This window comes from Mugil cephalus, chromosome 3 (genome assembly GCF_022458985.1).
Source record: "Mugil cephalus isolate CIBA_MC_2020 chromosome 3, CIBA_Mcephalus_1.1, whole genome shotgun sequence".
NCBI lineage: Eukaryota > Metazoa > Chordata > Actinopteri > Mugiliformes > Mugilidae > Mugil > Mugil cephalus.
Window position 1 is genome coordinate 10,509,840 of NC_061772.1, and position 21,256 is coordinate 10,531,095.

At 40.9% G+C, this 21,256-nt stretch overlaps 1 protein-coding gene across 2 annotated transcripts; it reads left to right on the plus strand.

Annotated features, from left to right (window-relative positions):
• Window positions 1-2,636: 2,636 nt before the first annotated feature.
• Window positions 2,637-19,147, plus strand: LOC125006002 (hexokinase-1-like). 2 transcript variants are annotated; one of them, XM_047581737.1, is made up of 21 exons: window positions 2,637-2,997; window positions 9,424-9,586; window positions 11,297-11,445; window positions 11,538-11,657; window positions 11,873-11,968; window positions 12,076-12,181; window positions 12,280-12,463; window positions 12,619-12,774; window positions 12,905-12,992; window positions 13,208-13,353; window positions 13,573-13,765; window positions 13,850-13,961; window positions 14,052-14,200; window positions 14,649-14,768; window positions 14,949-15,044; window positions 15,131-15,230; window positions 15,314-15,497; window positions 15,713-15,868; window positions 16,067-16,154; window positions 16,472-16,617; window positions 17,398-19,147. In XM_047581737.1, exons 1-21 carry the CDS (start codon window positions 2,935-2,937, stop codon window positions 17,543-17,545), a joined length of 2,763 nt encoding a protein of 920 aa, XP_047437693.1. In that variant the 5' UTR covers window positions 2,637-2,934; the 3' UTR covers window positions 17,546-19,147. The 2 variants fall into 2 exon arrangements, with proteins under 2 accessions (XP_047437693.1, XP_047437694.1); XM_047581738.1 differs by having other exon boundaries at window positions 2,638-2,997; window positions 12,082-12,181.
• The last annotated feature ends 2,109 nt before the right edge of the window (window positions 19,148-21,256 follow it).

A 21,256-nucleotide genomic window follows, 5' to 3' on the forward strand; every position in this document is an offset into this window, starting at 1 on the left:
GTGTCTGCGTGGACTGGAGATGCCACAGTGCACCAAAACATCACTGGGATAATGAAGACTGTTGATGGCAGCCCTGATGGATTATGGGAAACCAATATCGAGGAAGGTAACAGAATTACTCATGGGAAAGAGAAACAATTGAGTTTGTAGAAAAGGGTTGGGGAAGATACTGGAAATGAATGTCAGATGTTGTTTTGATCTGCAGAGTTAGACTATTTCTTTAGCACACTGTCATACGTCTCAGCCTGTAGCAGGAAGATGAATAACTTAGAAAATTGTCTGGACTGTGAATTTTTAAAGCAGGTGGCTGCTCAGGGGCCTTACATAACACAGGATTACTCAGTATCATTTGGGTCGACAATTAATTTGATTAATGAAAAATTAAAATTTGCACTACCAACGCACAATACCCAGTTATACATTCCCTATTATTTGGTTAATTTTACACTTTTTGCTATTTGCACTTATCATTAGATGCCGAACTGTATGTAGTTGTGTATGTACCTGTACTATAGGCAATACATTTTAGTTTATATATTGCTTTTAAAGTATTCCACATGTTGTAAAATATTATCAGATTTGGTAAGAAGTAGAAGAATGAAGGTATTAATCCATCACAGAACACACGCACACACACACTTATATTTATTGTCATCACATCTGACATTGATTTATTTTAATAAACGTTTTATCATGTCAAGTATTAAATGTCAGAAATGTATTAGTTGAGAACTAAAACCCTTAACAAAGATGATACCTGAAAATTTTATGATCAAATATCAAAACTAGTGGAATTATCTTTTCATTTACTGACTGGTTTCTTGATGCTTGGAGAAGTTCTTAAACTATTCTGGGCCTCAGCAGGGGCGTTTCGCTCCCAAGGGCCCCGTACGAGGTTAATCTTACCATGAGTGGTGTAGATTGATATGAAGTATAAACTTCAGTGGCTTCACCCTTTAAGTAGTTAAGAGGCCAGTTTCCTGTCATATGAAGACGGGGTGATTGCTGATAAAGAATCATTGCAGACCGACCAAACTTAGACATTTTGCCAGACTAAGACATTTTACACAAAGTCGACTGTACTTTAGGCTCAATGGAACCATGGTAATTTGTGCTTTATGTAAGCAACTCTCATTTCTGGCCACTGCGCACATGAATACAACAAGCCTGGTTGGGTTGGAGGGCAACAACGTTAATTGTCACCCTGAGTAAAGAGGAGCTGTAAGAAACTGTAGGAAATATTATCTAGAACACTTACAATGTACTTAAGATGCACATTAGACTTAGATTAGATTTGGTCCACACTCGATGCCATTTGGCATTAAAGATGGAACTGAGTTCACAGCCCACTTAAGCACATAAAGGAATACAGTTCCTCTTTTTGGTTGCTCTCTAGAGGATCCAGACAACAAGCGGTTGTTGTTGTGATGTCATGTCTGTCTGAAAGAACAGTGGAGCTTGAGAAAGTGGCTGTCTGATGGTCTGACTCCCGGGATGATCGAGTGACTGGCTTTCGATTTAAATAATGAACAAGCAGGTGCACTGAGCACTAGTGCCGGTAGCTTGTGCTCCTCTGTCGGGTTACTCAGCACTCAGAGTGAATGACATTTAAAACAAGGCATCGCAACACACCTCTTTTCATTGCAAACATCCAATAATTTCCATAGCTGTTAGACATGGGGTGGGTTCGGAAACCGGAATTTAATCAATTTAATCAGGAACTGTAGAAAAATGTTACATGCCTGAAACCTAAATTCAGATTGTGATTGCAATACTTGGTTGTTCAGTCTGATGTCTGCAGTGTGGCTTGCAGCTAAACCTCAGTTGAAGTTGAGTTGACTTCAGGTCAGCTCATTGCAGCCTCTTTGTCTCTTCTTAGTAGTCTTTGTCAACTTCCTCTTAACACTTTGTCATGGAGTCTGTACTGAGAATCTGCTTATTGTGGCATTTTATGGCAACTGGCAGCCATTTTGTTTTTACGTGTGATCGTACCCAATCAGGAATACGCGTTTGGGGATTCTGAAGCTGTTATTTAATAGTTTATGAGGCTATAATGGTTCACAGTTTTGTTTAAACTGAAATAGAAGATCATAAACATATAATGTGAAGACATCAAGATTAAATAAAACAGCTTTGCTGTAGAGTCACTATAGATTAGAAAAGGATGCTCCACTTAAACCAAACTATGCCCCACACGTCCACGCTGACTTCCCGTATGTCAGGTTTACTGACCATATCACAGGCACAAATAAAAGCTCAGAACGGAGGGTTTTCCTCCTACTGACCTACACAGCAAACCAAATGACTAAGGAGCTCACATGGGTGTGTGACTCATTTTACTGACCGACACTTGGAAAGAAACTTTACAACTTCCTTGTAACAGTAAAACAGTAATTCCCTCCTTCACCACATCTCATTCTTTTCCCCATGCCCTTCTTTCTCCTCACCGTCTCTCCTCCCCCCTCTAATTAAGTCGTGCTCCTCTTCCCCCTGCATCATGAGTTGGCCTCCAAGGCGTCAGCACGCTGAGCCAATCACAGAAAAGAGGATGTGGTCTCAGAGGATAGTGGGCAGGGCCCAAGCTGAGGCCCTCCCTGCCTCTCTTTCTCTCTGCCTCCCACAGCTCAACTTGCTGTCTCACCCATGCTTCCTGGCTTCACTCACATGCAGAGAGAAGGAAGTGCTGTAGAGTCTTATTCAACACATGAAGCTGCTCTGTCCGTTTTAAATCCTACCGGATTGGATTTGGGATATCTTGATATCTCCTGCTGCGTGTGACAGATTGAAACTAGGAAACAGAATCAGAGCACAGTTTGAGATACTTTTTCTTTTTTTTTTGTTGGTGGTATTTTAGATCCTCTTCTATCTGTGGCAGAGAGCGTGTGTGTGTCTGAGTGAGTCTGCATGTGTGCGTGAGAGTGAACGAGGACCAGAATGATTGCAGCCCAGCTACTAGCCTATTACTTCACTGAGCTCAAGGATGACCAGGTTAAAAAGGTGAGTGATTCTGTTCCGTCTCCCTCCATTTTTGATTATGGCCGAGTGTGTTTGAGACAAAGAGATATGCTAGGAAAAGGCAGAGGCTGAAAGAAGAAGACAGCGGTCAAAGAAGAGAGGAGCGCATGTGTTGTAGATGTCACTCGGTTCATTTCATTGTCTCCATCATAACTTTCATGTTTCCAGTACTAGCACATGTCAGTAATCCTTACATGTGGGATATGTGTCTTTAGGGAAGTGAATGTCCGGCCGTGAGGACAGTGTGAGACAGGTTTCTCGTACTTCTTTCACAATCACAATCAAGATTTGTTCTTAATGATCAGCTCTAAGTCAACTTGGCCTCAGTGAGACGTGACAGAGTGCACATGGGGGCGTGGATATAGTAAGATGTGTAAGCAGACACGAGACAACTCTGTGTGATTGGTGCCATGATGCAAGATTTGAGAGGTGCGGTGAAGAGGAGAGAGGAAGTCAGTGGCAAGGATGAAAGGACACATGAGGGATGAAAGGGTAGAAGTTGACACGAACGAGCGAACTTATTTCAGGGGTCACTGAGTTTCTTCTGTCTTCCGGTTAATTAACACTTTCATTTCGTTGTGTGGAGCTCAACGGAGCAGAAGACTATGAAAGAATATGAAAAATTATTACCATAAATGGTCAGTGGTCCCAGGAATTCATGATCAATCTTCTATGATGTGTCCTAGTCGTCTGTTTTTAAAAGGTCCTTTTCAAAAATGTAGCATTTGTGTGTGCTTAAGCTAACCGGATCAAGTACGTGTAAATAAGGAGTGCATTGTGGTAGTTTGTCTTCGTTACTTTTAAAAGCAGACCATGAATGTGTGTCTTTCATTACTTCTCAGCTGAGTTGTCCCGCAGCAAGACCTCTGGTATGAAACTGACTGAGCCAGTCTAAGTCACCTTCAGAGCAGTGAGTGTGTGTATTGAAGGAAAATTAGTTTTTCCACTTCCTCAGTCCTCCACACTTCCCGGTGACTCTAGATTAAATATGTCATAAAATCATGTTGCTAGACACCAAACCGTGTCGTACTCGGTGAACTATTACAGCCTCATGAAGGCGGACTGAGTCAGAAGAGGTTCACATATCTTGGTCTTCGTCACATTTTGTCTAAGCGGGAAGTTATTCCAAGGTTATTTCACAACAGGAACTCTATGATTTACATATGTTGCAGGGTCCCTTTAATGTCGCACAGTGGTGATGTCACACCAACGCACATCTCTTTCCTGTTCAAATGGGGAAAAAATGCACACAGCTTTCAGTTTCTTCCTCGGTTTACTCTCCAGGCCTTAGCCAGGCTTTATGAGCAGTTTCAGTCTGAAGTCTTTATTCGCATGCGTCGATACATTAATTCACAGGTGTGTCTGCTTTTCCAAAGTCAGGTCTGTCGAGGTAAAATACATTTATCAGCAGTCAGGATCTCATGTAATACAACACATCTCCCTCCCTCTTTACTCCTGCTCTCTTCCGCTCCCTGCCTCCCTTAAAATAGGCCAGCTTTGAACCATGTGACCGTAGGTGACGGGAGGAGAAGGCTTACACCCACACGCTCGCACACAGCGCCAGGTGTGTCGCCATTGTGTCGCTTTTCAAGGTTTTTCCTCATCCCCGAGGATAAGTTGTGAAACTGTGAAGCATAAAGAATTTGATCAACCACGAGCAAACGTCTGCAGATAAATGGGTTGTCATGTAAACTGTGGCTGTTGGAGACACTCAGCTGACTGCGACTCCCATCAGCTCAGCCCACTGCAGTGTCCTTGACTGTACTCCCTCACATGCTGCAGGCTGCTTTAGTCCGAGCAAGTGTTTCAGTGTGTGTCTGTCCACGAGAAGATATACGGGAAGGCGCTGGAGGTGGCAGTTTAGAGGACAGTATTTTTCCACATAGTGAGACCGTGCGCGTGTGATTGTGTGCAGCGCTGTGCGCACGTACTTACACGGTGGAGTCAGGTTTCATTGCCTCTATGAACCACCCCGCAGTGACGACGGGAACAAGGCATTGTTGCGGGCTAGGAATGCAAACAGAAAGGAGAAGGAGAAAGGGTGAACAGAAGGGAGGGAAGGGAGGGAAAGGGGCGGGAGAGACCGTGATCTCTTCCTGGAACGTGAGCTCCGGGTGTTTGAGAAAGCTGTGTCAGAGGTGTGTTGAGGGGTAAACATGGTCTTAACACACTTGTGCGTGCAGGTGACAAGAGAATGTCACTTTGCTCAACAAACGTACAAAAACAGGAACAGTTTGCAATTAATATCAGAGTAATTTCTAGCTACAGATTGCTGAGATCCTCATTTCTATCTGTAAAGGGTACTGTAAATATTCTCCTCTCTGTAACCAGGATTTAAGATAGGACGACACTGTTATTTAAGTAGAGCTTGGAATCCTTCCTTATTGAACTAATTATTGATGAACACTCTATTTTAAACGAGCCATTTGAATTAGAATACTGTTTTATGCAAGTAGGTTAGCAGAGTGTGAAAATGCAGTAAAACTAGTTGTAGGTGAAGACAGAGTTAAAAACACTATAAACATTATGCCTGAGCAGCTATACGAAAGCTTTGTATCTTTTTTTTAGTATCAACCAAAGCCAAAGTTCCCATTTTAATAACACCTTTAACAAGGTGATGTGATTCTCACATATCACAAAATGTGACACACAGCAACCCGCACCCTTTGTTTGTGTTTTGGATTAAAACTGACCTCTGTTATGATGTATTGGGTTCTTGATATTCAACAACTGTGCAACCTTTATCCACTATTTTTCCATCGTGTAGGCTGCTATGTTGGCATCAGAGTAACCCAGTAACGATCAAACAAAAAGGGGTCAGGGGAACTGTAAAGGACTGAGTTGTGATATTACAACCTTATGAAAGTACCGATGGTTCTCTTTATGGCACAATATCCGAATATGGCCTGTGCACTGAATTATGTGCTCAAACATTTTCGCAGTACTTGTACAACAGAAAGAACTGCTTCAGAATAAATAAGGCATCAAAATGATGTTAATGAAATGAAAATGGATGTTTCTATAATATGTGATGGCAATAAATGAAACCGGAACTGGAAGAAATCTTTTGATGACACAAGGAATCGGAGTATTATCTGGCACAGAGAAGGAATGCTTGCTGGGAGAAGCGGTGTATGGCAGCAGTTCGCATTAACAGAATAGTTTGGCAGCTTTAATAGCTCAGGGCATAAAACTTGAATGGATCTGTTTACATCAGCTGACTGGTAGAGTGGTGCACGTGGCCTGCCCTAAATAAATACATGCTTCCTTACTTCATTCACAGCAGCAAAAATATTTTAAGAAGGTTAAGCACATGTATTTATGGGTTAGGTCTGAATAGTCCTTAAATGTCAACTCGTTGTATGAATAGCAAGGTCCAAACATATTAATGTCCTGTGCAATGGAAGGTGTAGTTTAATAGCTCTGATCTTGCAGCTCTCTCTTTGTTTTTAGCTTTAAAATGAAATGTCTTTCACTTTACATTCTACAAACTGTATTTATCTGCAGTAGAGCAGCTCTGGTTCAAATCTGCTTTCATTTCCTCATCTTAGATGATTTGGGTCAAACATGCCAGACTGCAAAAGTACATATAAAGCACAAACAAAACAGTGTCTTTGTTATTGTTTAAATGTTTGATAAGTGTCATCAAGACAGTTCGAAAGGATGTTAGTGGACAAAATTAGCTTTTAAATCTTCTTCATTCATGTGGCTGCTTTATTATTATTTTTTATAACCAATTAGAACATGTATTTCTTTGAGCTGCCTACATATTCATAAATGTAACTTGCATTCTATTTGATTTTCTCATATATATTCACATTTTCTGAAGTTATTCGGTTTGTACATTCTGTCCATGTGTCTCCTTGTGCTTGACGAAGTGTAGAAACATGTTGTTCCTGTCAGGCACCAACATGTCAATGCTGTTAAAAATGCTGAACATGTTGGCGACGTGGTTCAGCGTGTTTGAAGTACCAGTGAGTACTGACTTTATGAAGGTGAGAGGTCCCATTCACTCACCCAGGAGGTGTGACAGGTGTATTTGCTAATGAGCTTTTTTCCCAGAGGCAGATTCTTCATTTATACTGAATGCAGGGAATGTAAAACCTTCAGAGTTTAATTGCATTATTGTGCACACAGCTATCAAACAGCAGATCTCTAAGTTGTCAAATCCAACAACTAAAGGGACAATAAGACAACTTCCATCTACCAACTAATGGGGACAGCATATTACCAGGAAGTTGTGGTGTTGGTGCTGCCCCCTATCTGTGATAAACGCAGAAATGCACAGGCCCTTCCACAGGTTTTGCTATGCTAATATATGGTTTATGTTAGTTTTAGCATGATTGCATTAGCAAGAGAAATGCCACAGCAAAGCCATGTGTCAACGCTGTCTGGAGTGCTTCCTGGTAGGCTATGGTTTCCGTAGTATTATTGTTATAAATAGTTGCATTGAAGCTTCATGTCTAATCGTCCAAACAAGGTCATTAGCCCTGACTAGTTTAACTAGTTTAACTTGTTTGACTAGTTTTAGCTAGACGACAAGCTAACTGAGCGGGACAGCTAATTTAGCAAACATATTTAAAACAGTAACGCTGTACAATTACCTACTTTTCTTTTCTTTTTTTTTTTTAAAGGTTATTAACACAAAGCCCTTGTTGGGATTAACAGCTTTGGCGACTTTCCAGTTAAAATAAACGTTGCTTAGTGGCGCTGGAAAACGACAACCATGATAACTCTGGTTTGGCCTCTTACTATCACTTCTTCCTGCTTGATGTGGCGTCAGCCATTGTTGAGTTACACGTTGTTGAGTGTAGTACACGTGGCTTGTGTTGCACCGAAGGCACTTCTTAAGGTAGAAACCGGTATTACTGTACAGGAGAAAACGGGGCTAGCTGGTTAGCGTGTAGGGAACATCTCTGCTATGTAATACACTCACCTAGCAAGTCATGTGTGTAGTAGCTACACTACATTGTTGTTTTATAATATAACAGTACTGCACTAAATCGTGTTGTATCGACACAAACAGTCATGAAGGGGGATTTTGTGTGACACTGTAGTTTTATGTAGTTTTAGAATTTGTTTTTAACATAATGTCAGAACAAACTCTCCATATTCTGATGATAATTTAAATTAAATTTTGAATCTTTTTTTTTGTTTTGTTTGGAGTAAAATTATTAAGTATTACCCTGTTAGCACCCAAACTAAACTGACCACTTACATTGCTCGCATCTCGGCACATCAGTTCTGGCGCAGTGTTTAATAGCTTTCAATGTTTTTATGTGTGTAGTAACAAAGCCAACAGGCAAATATACTGAAAGACTGGATTTGCCCTCCAGGGGCAGAACACACATTATTCCTACTGTAACATCCATTTCAGTGGCCAGTGGATTCATTCTTACACTGCTCTCACACCTACACCGTCCTGAACAAGTTACCAAAGAACAGAGCTAGACCGGAAATGCAGTTAATGTCAGATTCTCGAAACAGGAAGTTACAGCATTCCAGTCCGATGTATTTACAAAGAGTAAAACTGCAGTAAATTATCACAGTGAAGTCACACTACATACATGCATTGTTTGATTGTTTTGTGTGTGAATAGTTCATTATGTGATCATGTCTCTGTTCCCGTGAATGTTTTGTATGATGTGTCCTGCTGATGAACGGTCAGCCATGCTTTTTACTGACCAGCTCATAATGAGTGCACATTTAATGAGAGTTTTATGTAGTTTTCTCTCTGCTCTTGCTTAGTCACACTGCAAGCAGAAGGCCTGTATTTGCTTTCAGTCCCATGTGTCTTGCAATAACGTATTTCACCAGGATTGTTTAACATCCTGTTCCTGAAAGGCCTGTGTGCTGCATCTACTTCGCCGGCAGTTTCAGCAGGGAAACTTTACGACAACCAGATATGATAATTAACATAAAGCACATGCTTATCTATGGATGTGGTTCCATTCCTGATCTGAATGACATCTAACTTATCTGTAACTGATCCCTGACTATCTCCCTCAGAACTTTGTCACTGTCATACACATAATAACACTACAGGAAACAGCCTTCTGTCTAATTTTGCCTTTTGACACAGCTAAGTAAAACGTCCTGTACTCGTGGTCAGGCTTTGTGTCAGTGTGATGATGCAGTGCTGTTTGTTCGTCTAATCAAATACATTAAATGTTATTTAGCAATAAAGCAATATAGTAACCATATGGTGTTACTGTGCTGTCTGATCCCGGACATAACTCGTGAATCATTGTAGGACTTAGTCATATTCATCGTGTCAGACAGTGCTGTCAGAATCCAATAAATCTAAGTCACAATACATGTTGAGACTGTGTCAAAGTGTACATTGTATTGCTGATAAATTGTCGACTTAAAAACAATTTTTTTTGTTTTTGTCCTGTTTATTTTCAGATTGACAAGTACCTGTACTCCATGCGTTTCTCTGATGAGACATTACTGGACATCATGCACAGATTTCGGAGGGAGCTGAGCAAAGGTCTGGGTCGGGACACCAATCCCACCGCTGCGCTGAAAATGTTGCCAACATTTGTGCGATCAATCCCTGATGGATCAGGTTTGTACTTCTGAACGCCTAAAGGCCAGATACCAGGGATGTTGTTCATTTACTTTTTGCTTCTGGGAAAAATCAAAAATTTCAGTTTTACTGGACTTTTACCAGGTTTGCTGGGAGAGCCACAGATGGAAAATGGTTTTGCTTATTATAAAATCATCTGTTTAGTTTAAGGCTTGAACAACATCACGGACAGTCCATTGCTGTGTTCAGGCATCATCACATTTTCATACTGCTTCATGAACAGTGTTGTCACTGTTTTCTTTTTGCTGTCCAACACTCCTTCACTCTGCCCTTCATATGAATACGAGTCAGATGTTGTTGTACTTACAGCATCTGTCCACTCTTACAGAGGCGTAGATTTTATTTCCTTAGCCAGCTTGATATTAATAACAGTGAAGTGTTTTCTCTTTCACATTTGAACACAGCTAGAAATATCCAAATCTCTATTTTATTTTATTCTGCTCTGCTGAAATCTATTTTAACCTCCTAGAATAATACTGCTTAAGTCTACAACGTCAGAGCTGTAGCTCCAGACACAACATTGCATCATCAAATTATATAATATGTTAATTAAAGTAGTGTCCCCTTGGTTAACATCTAACTGTTATTTCTACTGTGGGAAATGTGTATTCATTCATAGTTATTGTTTCATTACAGTTTTAAATTTGGTGGATTTGTGGAAGAATCATAATAATAGTGATTAAAGTGACTTTTATGTTCGTACTGAAAGCCACTACAGGAGAAAAGTATGCAAAAGACATTAATTGAAACACAAATCATTGGGCTCCATTGTAAGCTACAAGCTTTCTGACGTCTTGTTCGTACTCTCAGGAGTTACAAGTTGATTTGTTTGTCCTGAATGGCTAAGAAATTAGAACAAGGAAGCCACAAAGTATGTAGCTCAGACTGTGGGACCATATCTGTGACGAACTCAAAAGTTACTGCCAGGTTGATCTAAGGTCACTATGCCTTTGTAGTTCTTTTATGACTGATAAGTAGTTACTGTGGCATATAATATCTTCACAAAACTATATAGCAATTATGATCCAAAGTCACACATAAAAACTAAACTAAACTTGCAACATGCCACCAAGTGACCATGAACTAAATATTCACTCGATTTTATGGTATTTAAATGATGATAATAATAATAAAATAATAACCTTTTGAACACCATCCACACCGACACAACGGGGAATCTCTGTCTTATGTATGTGTGTAGAGACAACTAACATCTTCACAGCTCGTTGTTGATTAAAAAATGTCAGTTTGAGTAAAAGGCATTGACACGTCTCTACGTGTATATTTTACTTTACTCATGATCATGATAAATGTTTGACCAGGACAGACTCAAGCAAACTTGAACTAGTATGATACACAATAATCCTCCAAGCATGAATAGCACTAACCATCTGGAACATTTTCATCTTTGCATATACTACTTATCGCTTGTGTTGCTTACACACCATCAACTCACTGTAAACTGTATTTGTTTTCTAAGCTCACAGGGGATGAACATAGTAGTTGTTTAGTTGTTAGCCTATTTATCGGGAAGAAAACCCAAACACTGCTGCTGGTAGCTCTTTCCAGTGAATATATCTGTTTCATTGTTAGTGTTAGCTCCGTAGCTATTTGCCTGAGTGTATTGACATTTTTCTCTCTGCTCCTCTTTTGGCCTCTCCCACTCTTCCTACTTTTCTCTGTCAACAGAGAAAGGAGACTTCATTGCTCTAGATTTGGGAGGCAGTAACTTCCGGATCCTCCGTGTCAAAGTGAGCCATGAGAAGAAGCAGACGGTTCAGATGGAGAGTCAAATCTATGACACACCGGAGGACATCATTCACGGCAGTGGAACGAGAGTAGGTTTTTAGTGGACTTAGACATACACTCACAGAGTTTCTCCTAAGCTTCACCTGAAGCAACCTCTCCCCCTTTTCCGTGTCTGTTCCAGCTGTTTGAACATGTGGCAGAGTGCCTCGGTGACTTCATGGAAAAACAAAACATCAAAGACAAGAAGCTCCCGGTCGGTTTCACCTTCTCCTTCCCCTGTCAGCAAACCAAGCTAAATGAGGTAAACAAACTCAGTCACGCAGGTTGTTTTTGTTTTTTTTAATTATTATTCCTCACTCAAACCTCTGTTAAACTACCCAGTAGTTTATTTTACATCACGAGTTGTTACAGTTGTAATAAAGACACGATCCAGCCTTAGCGCAGCAAAGGCTATTTCCCATTATTATTAACTATTTCCCTTCATATTTCCCCGTGGCTCTTTCTGTTTGTCTCCAGAGCCATCTGATAACATGGACCAAGCGTTTCAAGGCCAGTGGAGTGGAGGGCATGGATGTTGTCCAGCTGCTCAACAAAGCTATCAAAAAACGAGGAGTGAGTCTCACCTTCAGTCTTGTTGGTCCTAATGCAGTCGCTTTCATTCTGAGTGGGATGCAGAATGGCACAGGTGACCTTATCACTTCTATGCATGCTTTAATTTGATTCAGGACTATGAGGCGGACATCATGGCCGTAGTGAATGATACTGTGGGAACGATGATGACCTGTGGCTTTGATGACCAGCGCTGTGAAGTCGGCATCATCATAGGTACTGTCCTTCAGAATCGCTCGGGGACCAATCCTGTTCAATACATCCGATCAGTAAAACAGATTAAACTGTAAGCATTTGTGTGTCTGTGTTTTTAGGTACTGGTACTAATGCGTGCTACATGGAGGAGCTGCGCCACATTGACCTGGTGGAGGGAGACGAAGGCAGGATGTGTGTGAACACTGAGTGGGGAGCCTTCGGAGACGACGGCAGGCTGGAAGACATCAGGACAGAGTTTGACAGAGAGGTAGACCGAGGCTCTCTCAACCCAGGCAAACAGCTGTAAGTTAAACCCCAAAGTAACTAGTAACTAGTGATATCGGCTGTGAAAGAACACCTAACCACTGAACATTATGATACAGTGTTATTTACCCAAATGTCAACATATTTAAGAAAAAAATAAATAAAATGTCGCCTGTTCTATCTCTGTGCGGTAGATTTGAGAAGATGGTCAGTGGGATGTACATGGGGGAGCTGGTTCGTATCATCCTGGTGAAGATGGCCAGAGAAGGGATGCTGTTTGAGGGCAGGATCACCCCCGAGCTGCTCACTAAAGGGAAGTTTGAGACCAAGCACGTTTCAGCCATAGAGAAGTAAGTTACACCATAATCATACAGAGTAAAACGCACTTGCTTTACCAAATGTTCAAATAAATCAAAATATTGTCACATTTAATCATTTCTGATTGTTTTTTCTTTGTCTTTGTAACTCTCTGCTGTTTAGGAGTAAGGAAGGGTTGAGCAAGGCCAAAGAGATTTTAACCAAACTTGGTGTGGAGCCCTCGATGGACGACTGCATCGCTGTGCAACATGTGTGTATTGCCGGGAAACCTGCCGTTATAAAGTCTTTATAAGTACTCTGTGTTCCGCTATAAAAAAATGTAATTCAGTGTAATGCAATGTAATCATTAACTTAGATGTCCCTTAAGAAGCTCAGTTTGGTAGTGAAGTAATTTCCATATTAAGGTCTTGCAATCTTCCAGTGCTGCTGGATTAACCTCTGTCCTCACTGCTACTCCTTCTTCAGGTTTGTGCCATCGTGTCTTTCCGCTCTACCAACCTGATAGCTGCCACGTTGGCTGGCATCCTGTGGAGGCTGAAGGAGAACAAAGGAGTAGCACGTCTCCGAACCACTGTCGGTATCGATGGATCTCTGTACAAGATGCATCCACAGTAAGTGCTGATAAGATAAAGGACGGGATAAATTTTTTTTTTTATAGATTTGTGTTTATTTAACTTCTCTCAAGTTTTATCACATCACATTTCGTGTGTGTAAAATCTCTTATATAATCTCTTATACGATGCTACCTGTTGTTACCAGTTTATCATCATTACCGTCTATAGAAGAAAATCTTAGAAGTTCAGCTCTTAACATTTTTATATCTTTTCCAGATACGCCCGTCGTCTTCATAAGACGGTGCGACGTTTGGTCCCGGACTCTGACGTCCGATTCCTCCTCTCAGAGAGTGGCAGTGGAAAGGGTGCTGCCATGGTGACAGCCGTGGCCTACAGACTCGCCGAACAGTCGCGTCACATCGTCCAAATACTGTCTGAATTCCGTCTCACGACTCAGCAGCTGCTTGAGGTAAGAAGACACCACGCTGTGTGAATTCTGCCACCTGCCATGTTTAGATAACCATCGTCATTAAAGTATTCTTAACTTCTCAAGGTTAAGAACCGAATGAGGATAGAAATCCAAAATGGCCTTTCGAAGAGCACTCAGGATACTGCTACTGTCAAAATGCTGCCAACCTTTGTACGAAGCACTCCTGATGGCTCAGGTAACACACGCTGTACAAATCATATCCATGAGATGTGGTGTTTTTGCCACCTCTTTATTTACTCATCTGTTTCTTTATCTGTGTGTCCAGAGAATGGAGATTTCCTGGCTTTGGATTTAGGAGGAACCAACTTCAGAGTTCTGTTGGTCAAGATTCGTTCTGGGAAGAGGAGAACGGTGGAGATGCACAACAAGATCTATGCTATTCCTCTAGAAGTGATGCAAGGAACAGGAGAGGAGGTGAGACAGACAATCAGGAAAACACTGTGGTAGTTAACATTGATATCATTTGTAGGGAGTAGTGAGTGAGTCATAGTTTATCTGCTCTTACCCTCCCTGTGTGCAGCTAACATGTGCTGGGTGAGTCGGTGACACAGAAGCACAACATAATTAAGAGAGAGCCTCTAAATTCCACCGCACTGTGTCACACAGACAACTGAAATTATTAAGCAGTGCCATATAATAGAAACTCCCAATCTTTTACCTTTATCAGTTACGTACATACAGAGTATTCAGTTTTCTTTCTGATTTCATCAAAATCCCTTGAGCTAAAGTGACTGCAATGTGCACACATATCCACTTTTCAGTTTGCTCAGTAATAAAAGTTAAACATCAGAATACGTTCTGACATATGCTGTTGATATACTGTGTAGTTTTGCATAATTTCACATCCTTCCTCTTCTTCCAGCTGTTTGATCACATCGTTCAGTGTATCAGTGACTTCCTCGACTACATGGGGATGAAGAACACTCGTCTCCCTCTGGGCTTCACCTTCTCGTTCCCTTGCAAACAGACCAGCCTGGATGCTGTAAGTGTTCACACCTTCTTTTCTCTCTGACACTTCACTGTCTCATACCTCCCTGCATCTCTAAACTGCACCTGCTGTTTCTGCAAAATAGGTCAACTGATAAGCCCTCTGTGACAGGGGCTAAAATAATTAAATGCAACTGTGATGTGATGCACAGAACTTGTGTGTGTCTGTGTGCAGGGCATCTTAGTGACTTGGACCAAGGGATTCAAGGCGACTGACTGTGAGGGAGAAGATGTGGTGGGTCTGTTGAGGGAGGCCATCAAGAGGAGAGAGGTAAGAAACGAGGAGCAGCACCGTTCACTTAAACACAGACCTGTACGAAGCTTTGATTTGCTTCATGATGTGTGTTTTTTCTTAAGGAATTTGATTTGGATGTTGTGGCCGTCGTCAATGACACAGTTGGAACCATGATGACCTGTGCTTACGAAGAACCCACCTGTGAAATTGGGCTGATCGCTGGTTAGTTAAGCTTTTATTGACTCCTCTTAATGCATATTCAGCTGTCTGTTCTCTACCCGTCTGATGTTAATGTGGGATTACAGGCACTGGCAGTAACGCTTGTTACATGGAGGAGATGAGGAACATTGAGATGATCGAAGGGGACGACGGACGGATGTGTGTCAACATGGAGTGGGGGGCTTTCGGTGACAACGGATGCCTTGATGACATTAGGACTGAGTACGACCGCGCTGTGGACGACTTCTCGCTCAATCCAGGCAAACAAAGGTGTCACATACACACACACACACACACACACACACACACACACACACACACACACACACACACACACACACACACTGAGTCCATCCACTTAATGTCAGAATCACATGTTAAAGCATGAAGTCTATATGTTTGAGATTAACATCCATGTGACTTCAAATATGTATGCGCGTGGGTTTTTAAGTGTGGTCTGTGCTTTCTTTTGTTTCGTGGTCCAGATATGAGAAAATGTGCAGCGGCATGTACCTTGGTGAAATTGTGCGAAACATCCTCATAGACATGACCAAGAAAGGATTCCTGTTCAGAGGGCAGATTTCTGAAACACTGAAGACCAGAGGCATCTTTGAGACAAAGTTCCTCTCACAGATCGAAAGGTAAACAATAAGAATGTGGTTAAAGGAGGAGCTGAGAAGTGTTTTGGACTTTAGCCTGTTGTCTTGCTCTGCTGTGAAAGCTTCCATGCAATAAATTAAACTTACTTATTTTGTCTTTTCTTAGTGTCGCATTTGTATTTTTTGGTTGGCTTTATTTCTGCTCTTTTGACGGTCCTGTCTTGGTGCGTCTCTTTACAGTGACAGACTGGCTTTACTGCAGGTGAGATCCATCCTGCAACACTTAGGACTGGACAGCACCTGCGATGACAGTATCATAGTCAAAGAGGTAAGACAGACACAGAGCATGTGTGTAACAATGATTGTTTGTTTACCTAATTTATATCACATGAAACATTTAACTTTAGGTTTCTGTAGTAGCTTGTACTGTCTCAAACTTAAACCTGGCCACATGAACGCTGTAAAAGAAGTGGCCAGGAGCAGACCCACATGCTCTTTTATTGGCCTTATCATGTGAAAGACAATAAAGTATGTGACTGTACTGGGAGTACGAGAGAAGCAGTCGTGTTCAACCGCCATATATTTATTTTCAAAGTTTGGTGAGTGATAAACTTCTGCAATAATGATAATGGTTTTTATTGTTAGGTATGTGGGGTAGTGTCACATCGTGCTGCTCAGCTGTGTGGTGCGGGAATGGCGGCTGTGGTTGATAAGATTAGAGAGAACCGAGGACTGGACCATCTGAACGTCACTGTGGGAGTAGACGGGACACTCTACAAACTCCATCCACAGTGAGTTTAATTCGTCTTTCATTGTCTCCTGACGATCTGAATAACATCAGTGATCATTCTCTCATGTGGCCTAAAGGGTTTGTTTTCATTCAAAACATTCACTTTATTTACACGGTAGCTGTTTCGTTAAATTCCCCCAAAAAGCTGCAGGCCATTCACATTTCAAATATAAATTGCAGTGTTTGGTGCTTTTTCAAATGTGGTTGTGACAATTTTTATCACTATAGCTCGTAACAGTGATGGTGTCCGACCTGATTGTCAAAAGCAATGAAGCGTGCTGCATTAGACTGGCAATTTGATATATAGCAGCTGTTTTTATGTTAATACATACGCAGCAATTTGCATTTAGACTAACTTTAATCTTTTCATATTGTGATCTACCAGATGATTACATACTGTGCACTGGTCTGCTGTATGGCTACACGAATTGCAAGTTAGCAAATGATCCATAGAGTGTACTTCTCATGCATGGCAGTCATGCTGATTCATGCTTTCATTAGTTGTCAGAATATGTTGCTGGTAGCACAATACCACTCCAGCTTCTACGCTGCCAGTCGGCTTGAAAGCCTTGTCTATAAAATATTTATGAATATAATATGCTCATGGGGAAGTCAGAGTGTCTTTGTACAAACTGTTGTTCTGTCTGGATGTTGAGTGAGCTGGTCAGGTTCCTCCACTAGTTGATTGTAGTGATAATACCGTAACCCCTTCAGCTCAGCCTCATATTTAGACTGACCGTTTTCTGGCTAACGTTATGTCAAACATCTCATCTCTGTCCAGTTTCTCCCGGATCATGCACCAGACCGTCAACGAACTGGCTCCTCAGTGCGACGTCAACTTCCTGCTGTCAGAGGACGGCAGTGGGAAAGGAGCTGCACTCATCACAGCCGTGGGCTGCCGTCTGAGGCAGGAGCTGAACAGCAAATAGAAAATCTCCTCCGTCTAACTGTTATCTCCCCTCTACTCCGGCCTGACCCCACTCCCCCTCTCTCACCCATCGCCTCCTCCCCTCCTCAATCAAACCATTCCAGTCACCACATCACACTCCAGTTCCTGCTTCTCGCTGTGTGTACGTGACACAGAGAAAAGGAGACAGCTCTGTTGTAGTTACATTGTATTTGATTAACTACTGTAACAGCACCCGGTCTCTTAAGGGTTTGGCAATTTTGTGAAACTTTTGTGAAACTTATCTTGCGGATAAAACACGCACGTTCAAGTCATATGCAGGGCAGGGTTAAAAACTGAAAAAAAAAAAAAAGAGATTGTTAATGCTCCTCTGTTTCCATCTAGAGGAAGCCTCTGGTAACTGCAGTCTGTTTCAGATTTCTCCAGCACACCTATTATTATGAACAGATTGCACAAATTTTGATCACTGTTTTAGACAAAAGTTACCAAAGTATGTCTGCTGTAGGCGACTCACTGTCTGTACACACATAAGGGATACGAGATGAAATATAAAAGTGTAATGAGATGAAAGGGAATATTTTTGCTTAAAGGTTTTAATATCTTACCCAGGTATAATACAATATGTTATGCATACATTGTTGCTATTTATTTTATTTTTGTATTGGGAAACGTTACTGTTGCTATGACTCGCAGAGAGGAAGCCATACAAGAAGTTCCCTCAGAAAACACCTGTCCTGTATTTGAGGGAACAAGACCTGTGCTTTGGCAGGAAATTGCCACGTCGCTGAATGTGCATATTTGATCTAATCTAAGATAGCAATCTATATTACTGTCTGTACTCTATTGTAAAATATGTCCTGTTGTTGGTACTAATCACAGCTGTTGCTGTTTTAAGAAGTTTCAGGCTTATCACCACCATGGTGAGACCTTGCAGTTACTTGGCTACAGCCATAAAACAGAGATGTGGTGCTAACACGGATGTCAGAAGAACAACAATGGCCAAACAATGTATAAGTATAAATATATATATATATATATGAACATTGCAGTAACTGAAACATGTAAGAGCTTAATGCACAGTTTGGAAAGAACGCATATCACTGAACTCACTTTCCAAAAAAGCTCAGGAGATGGTTAATTGAACTACTGTACAGCTCAATCACATAACATGATTCATTCAAATTCGAATTCAAATATTTATTTTCTCTTGGACAAAGTCAAAATTAGTTAGTTATTAGTAGCTAAAGTTATTAATAATAACTACCATATATTGAATGACATGTTTTCTGCGAAAATTTTCACTGTAGGGGGCTGACCTTTTTAAATCAAATCTGAAGATATTTTAAGACTACATAGGTCAGTGGTGTCCCTGTAGAGCTGCTGTCACTGGCTGGTGCGACTCTTGCTGGAAAAAAAAAACTGCCTGGAAAAAGAAGGCCAGCCTCTATTGTGTCCTAAACTACTCTGCCTTCATATTTTCCCCAAGGTTCTCAGACAAAAAGCCAACCCCACATAAAACACAAAACACCTTAATCTCTTTGCTTCTGTTCACAAAGCCTAGACTGAATCTGTCCAACACTGTCAATCAGTCGCTAAATAAAAATCAAACCTGTGTCAATCACAAGTTGTAGTCTTTTGTTTTTGTTTGTTTGTTTTTTTAATGGAGCCAGATACTTTGCCTCCATGTACATTATGATGTGTTTAGTCGTAGCTGCAGCTAACGTACAAACTTTAACACCGTTAAAGTTCAGGTAGCGCACAAAACTTGGAAATAAACAAGATCTGTGTAGAGGCTTATTGCATTTCACTTTTATTTCCACGGTCACAATAATTCACCATATTTCTGACTTTTCTGCAGGCCACAAACAACAAATGTCCCGTTTTGTGTAGACAACGTATACAGATGGTTCATGCTGCCACTGCTGTGTTACAAATCAAAAAGTTACAATGAATCGGAAGATTCCTACTTTAATTTGAGATCTTACTGCCCACAAGCTACATTATTTATAACGTCATGACTGCATTCGAAACGGTCACAAGTTCAACATTTAAATTTCCACTTCGCCAGCATATTTTACAATGAGATATTCAATACATGGTAGTGTTACATTTCACATCAGGTTCTTTTAAGTATCGGCACTTTTTTCAAGTAGACTCTACTTTACATTGACCATAAAAATATGTTACATCTGTTTGAACCAGTAAAATCACAATATATAAGAGACATACTGTATCAATGACACACTGTGACCAATACTCTGTACAGTAACAGATACATGCTACCCAGACAGCTAATCATTACAGACGTACTGCAAATTCAAGGCTGATTTTCCTTTTTTCTCCCGTCCCTGTTCCTTGCATCACTTCCATAATATTATTGTATGTAAGGCGTCACACTTTCACAAGGGCTTATTTATCGTACTCAGCCCGAACAACAATAACTCATTTCCTAAAAGTGAATATTTTATCAAAATGTTGTCAGTGTGGCCAAGTCCAGATTTATTATTAAAGCTAACCTGTACATTGTTGTGGTTTTTCAATGGTAGCAAGGTTGGTTATATTTACAGTAAAATCAGTAACCTTTAATTATTGTGCAAAACCAGTAACCACAATGAAAAATCCAGAGCTGGGATGAAAATAGTGGAAAATAGGGAGGAAGGTTTACGATAAAAGAAAAAAATGAAGACTGGATTCATCTTCAGACTCATAGCAGCAAATGTTTTTGGCCAGTAAATATTTTCATATGCACCGTCCTGGTATTAAGAGCAAAACTCAGCCCCATGGTCACATTCATTCACGTACATGCGTCTTTACTAGAGCAATGTTAATGGTCCCAAGTTCAATGAACTCCACATACAGTTGAGGTCAAGATTATTAGCCCCACTATGAAATTTTGAGTTTTTTTTTTTTCAAAAAAATTCCCAAGTGCTGTTGAACAGATCAATAATTTTTGAATGCAGCTTTTCCAAACAGCCTAGTTTTATTTTGGATGCTTACATTAATTTACTTTGCTCACAGAAACAACAAAAAACAAAAACTGATGCTAATAGTCAATTGTGTATCCTTTACGGTGGAACAACACGCAGTTGTTTGTTGTAGTTTGTAATAAGTCTCTGGCACATCTCCTGAGGAATCCCGGACCATTCTTCTTTGGCAAATCATTCAAGCTCCTCCAAATATGATGATCTTCTAGCATGGACCCTGGCCTTCACTTCACCCCACAGATTTTCAGTGGGATTAAAGTCAGGGCTTTGTGCTGGCCGGTCAAGAACGTTCACTTCGGGTCATTGTCAGGTTGGAAGACAAAATGACGACTCAGACCCAGTTTTGCTACTGACTGCTTGAGGTTTTCTTTCAGATTCTTCACATATCCTTCTTTCTTCAAGATTCCTTAAACATTGGAGAGATTCCCAGTTCTAGATGGACTGTAGCATCCCCACAGCATGATATTCCCACCACCATGTTTAACTGTGGAGATGGTGTTCTTTGGGTTATATGCCTCCTTTGTTTCTTCAGACATAAGCAACATCTCTACGGTTTGGTCTCATTTGACCTCCAGTATGCATGGTCTTTCTCCAGATTGGCCTTGGCGTACTTCAGTCTGGTTTGAAGGTGTCTCTTCTGTAGAAGTGGAGTTTTTCTTGACCTGCATCCTTTCTGTACAGGGCTCCAGTGAGTTTCTAGTTTGACACTACAATTCCTGAGTTGGCTAAGTTATTAACTAGTATTTTGG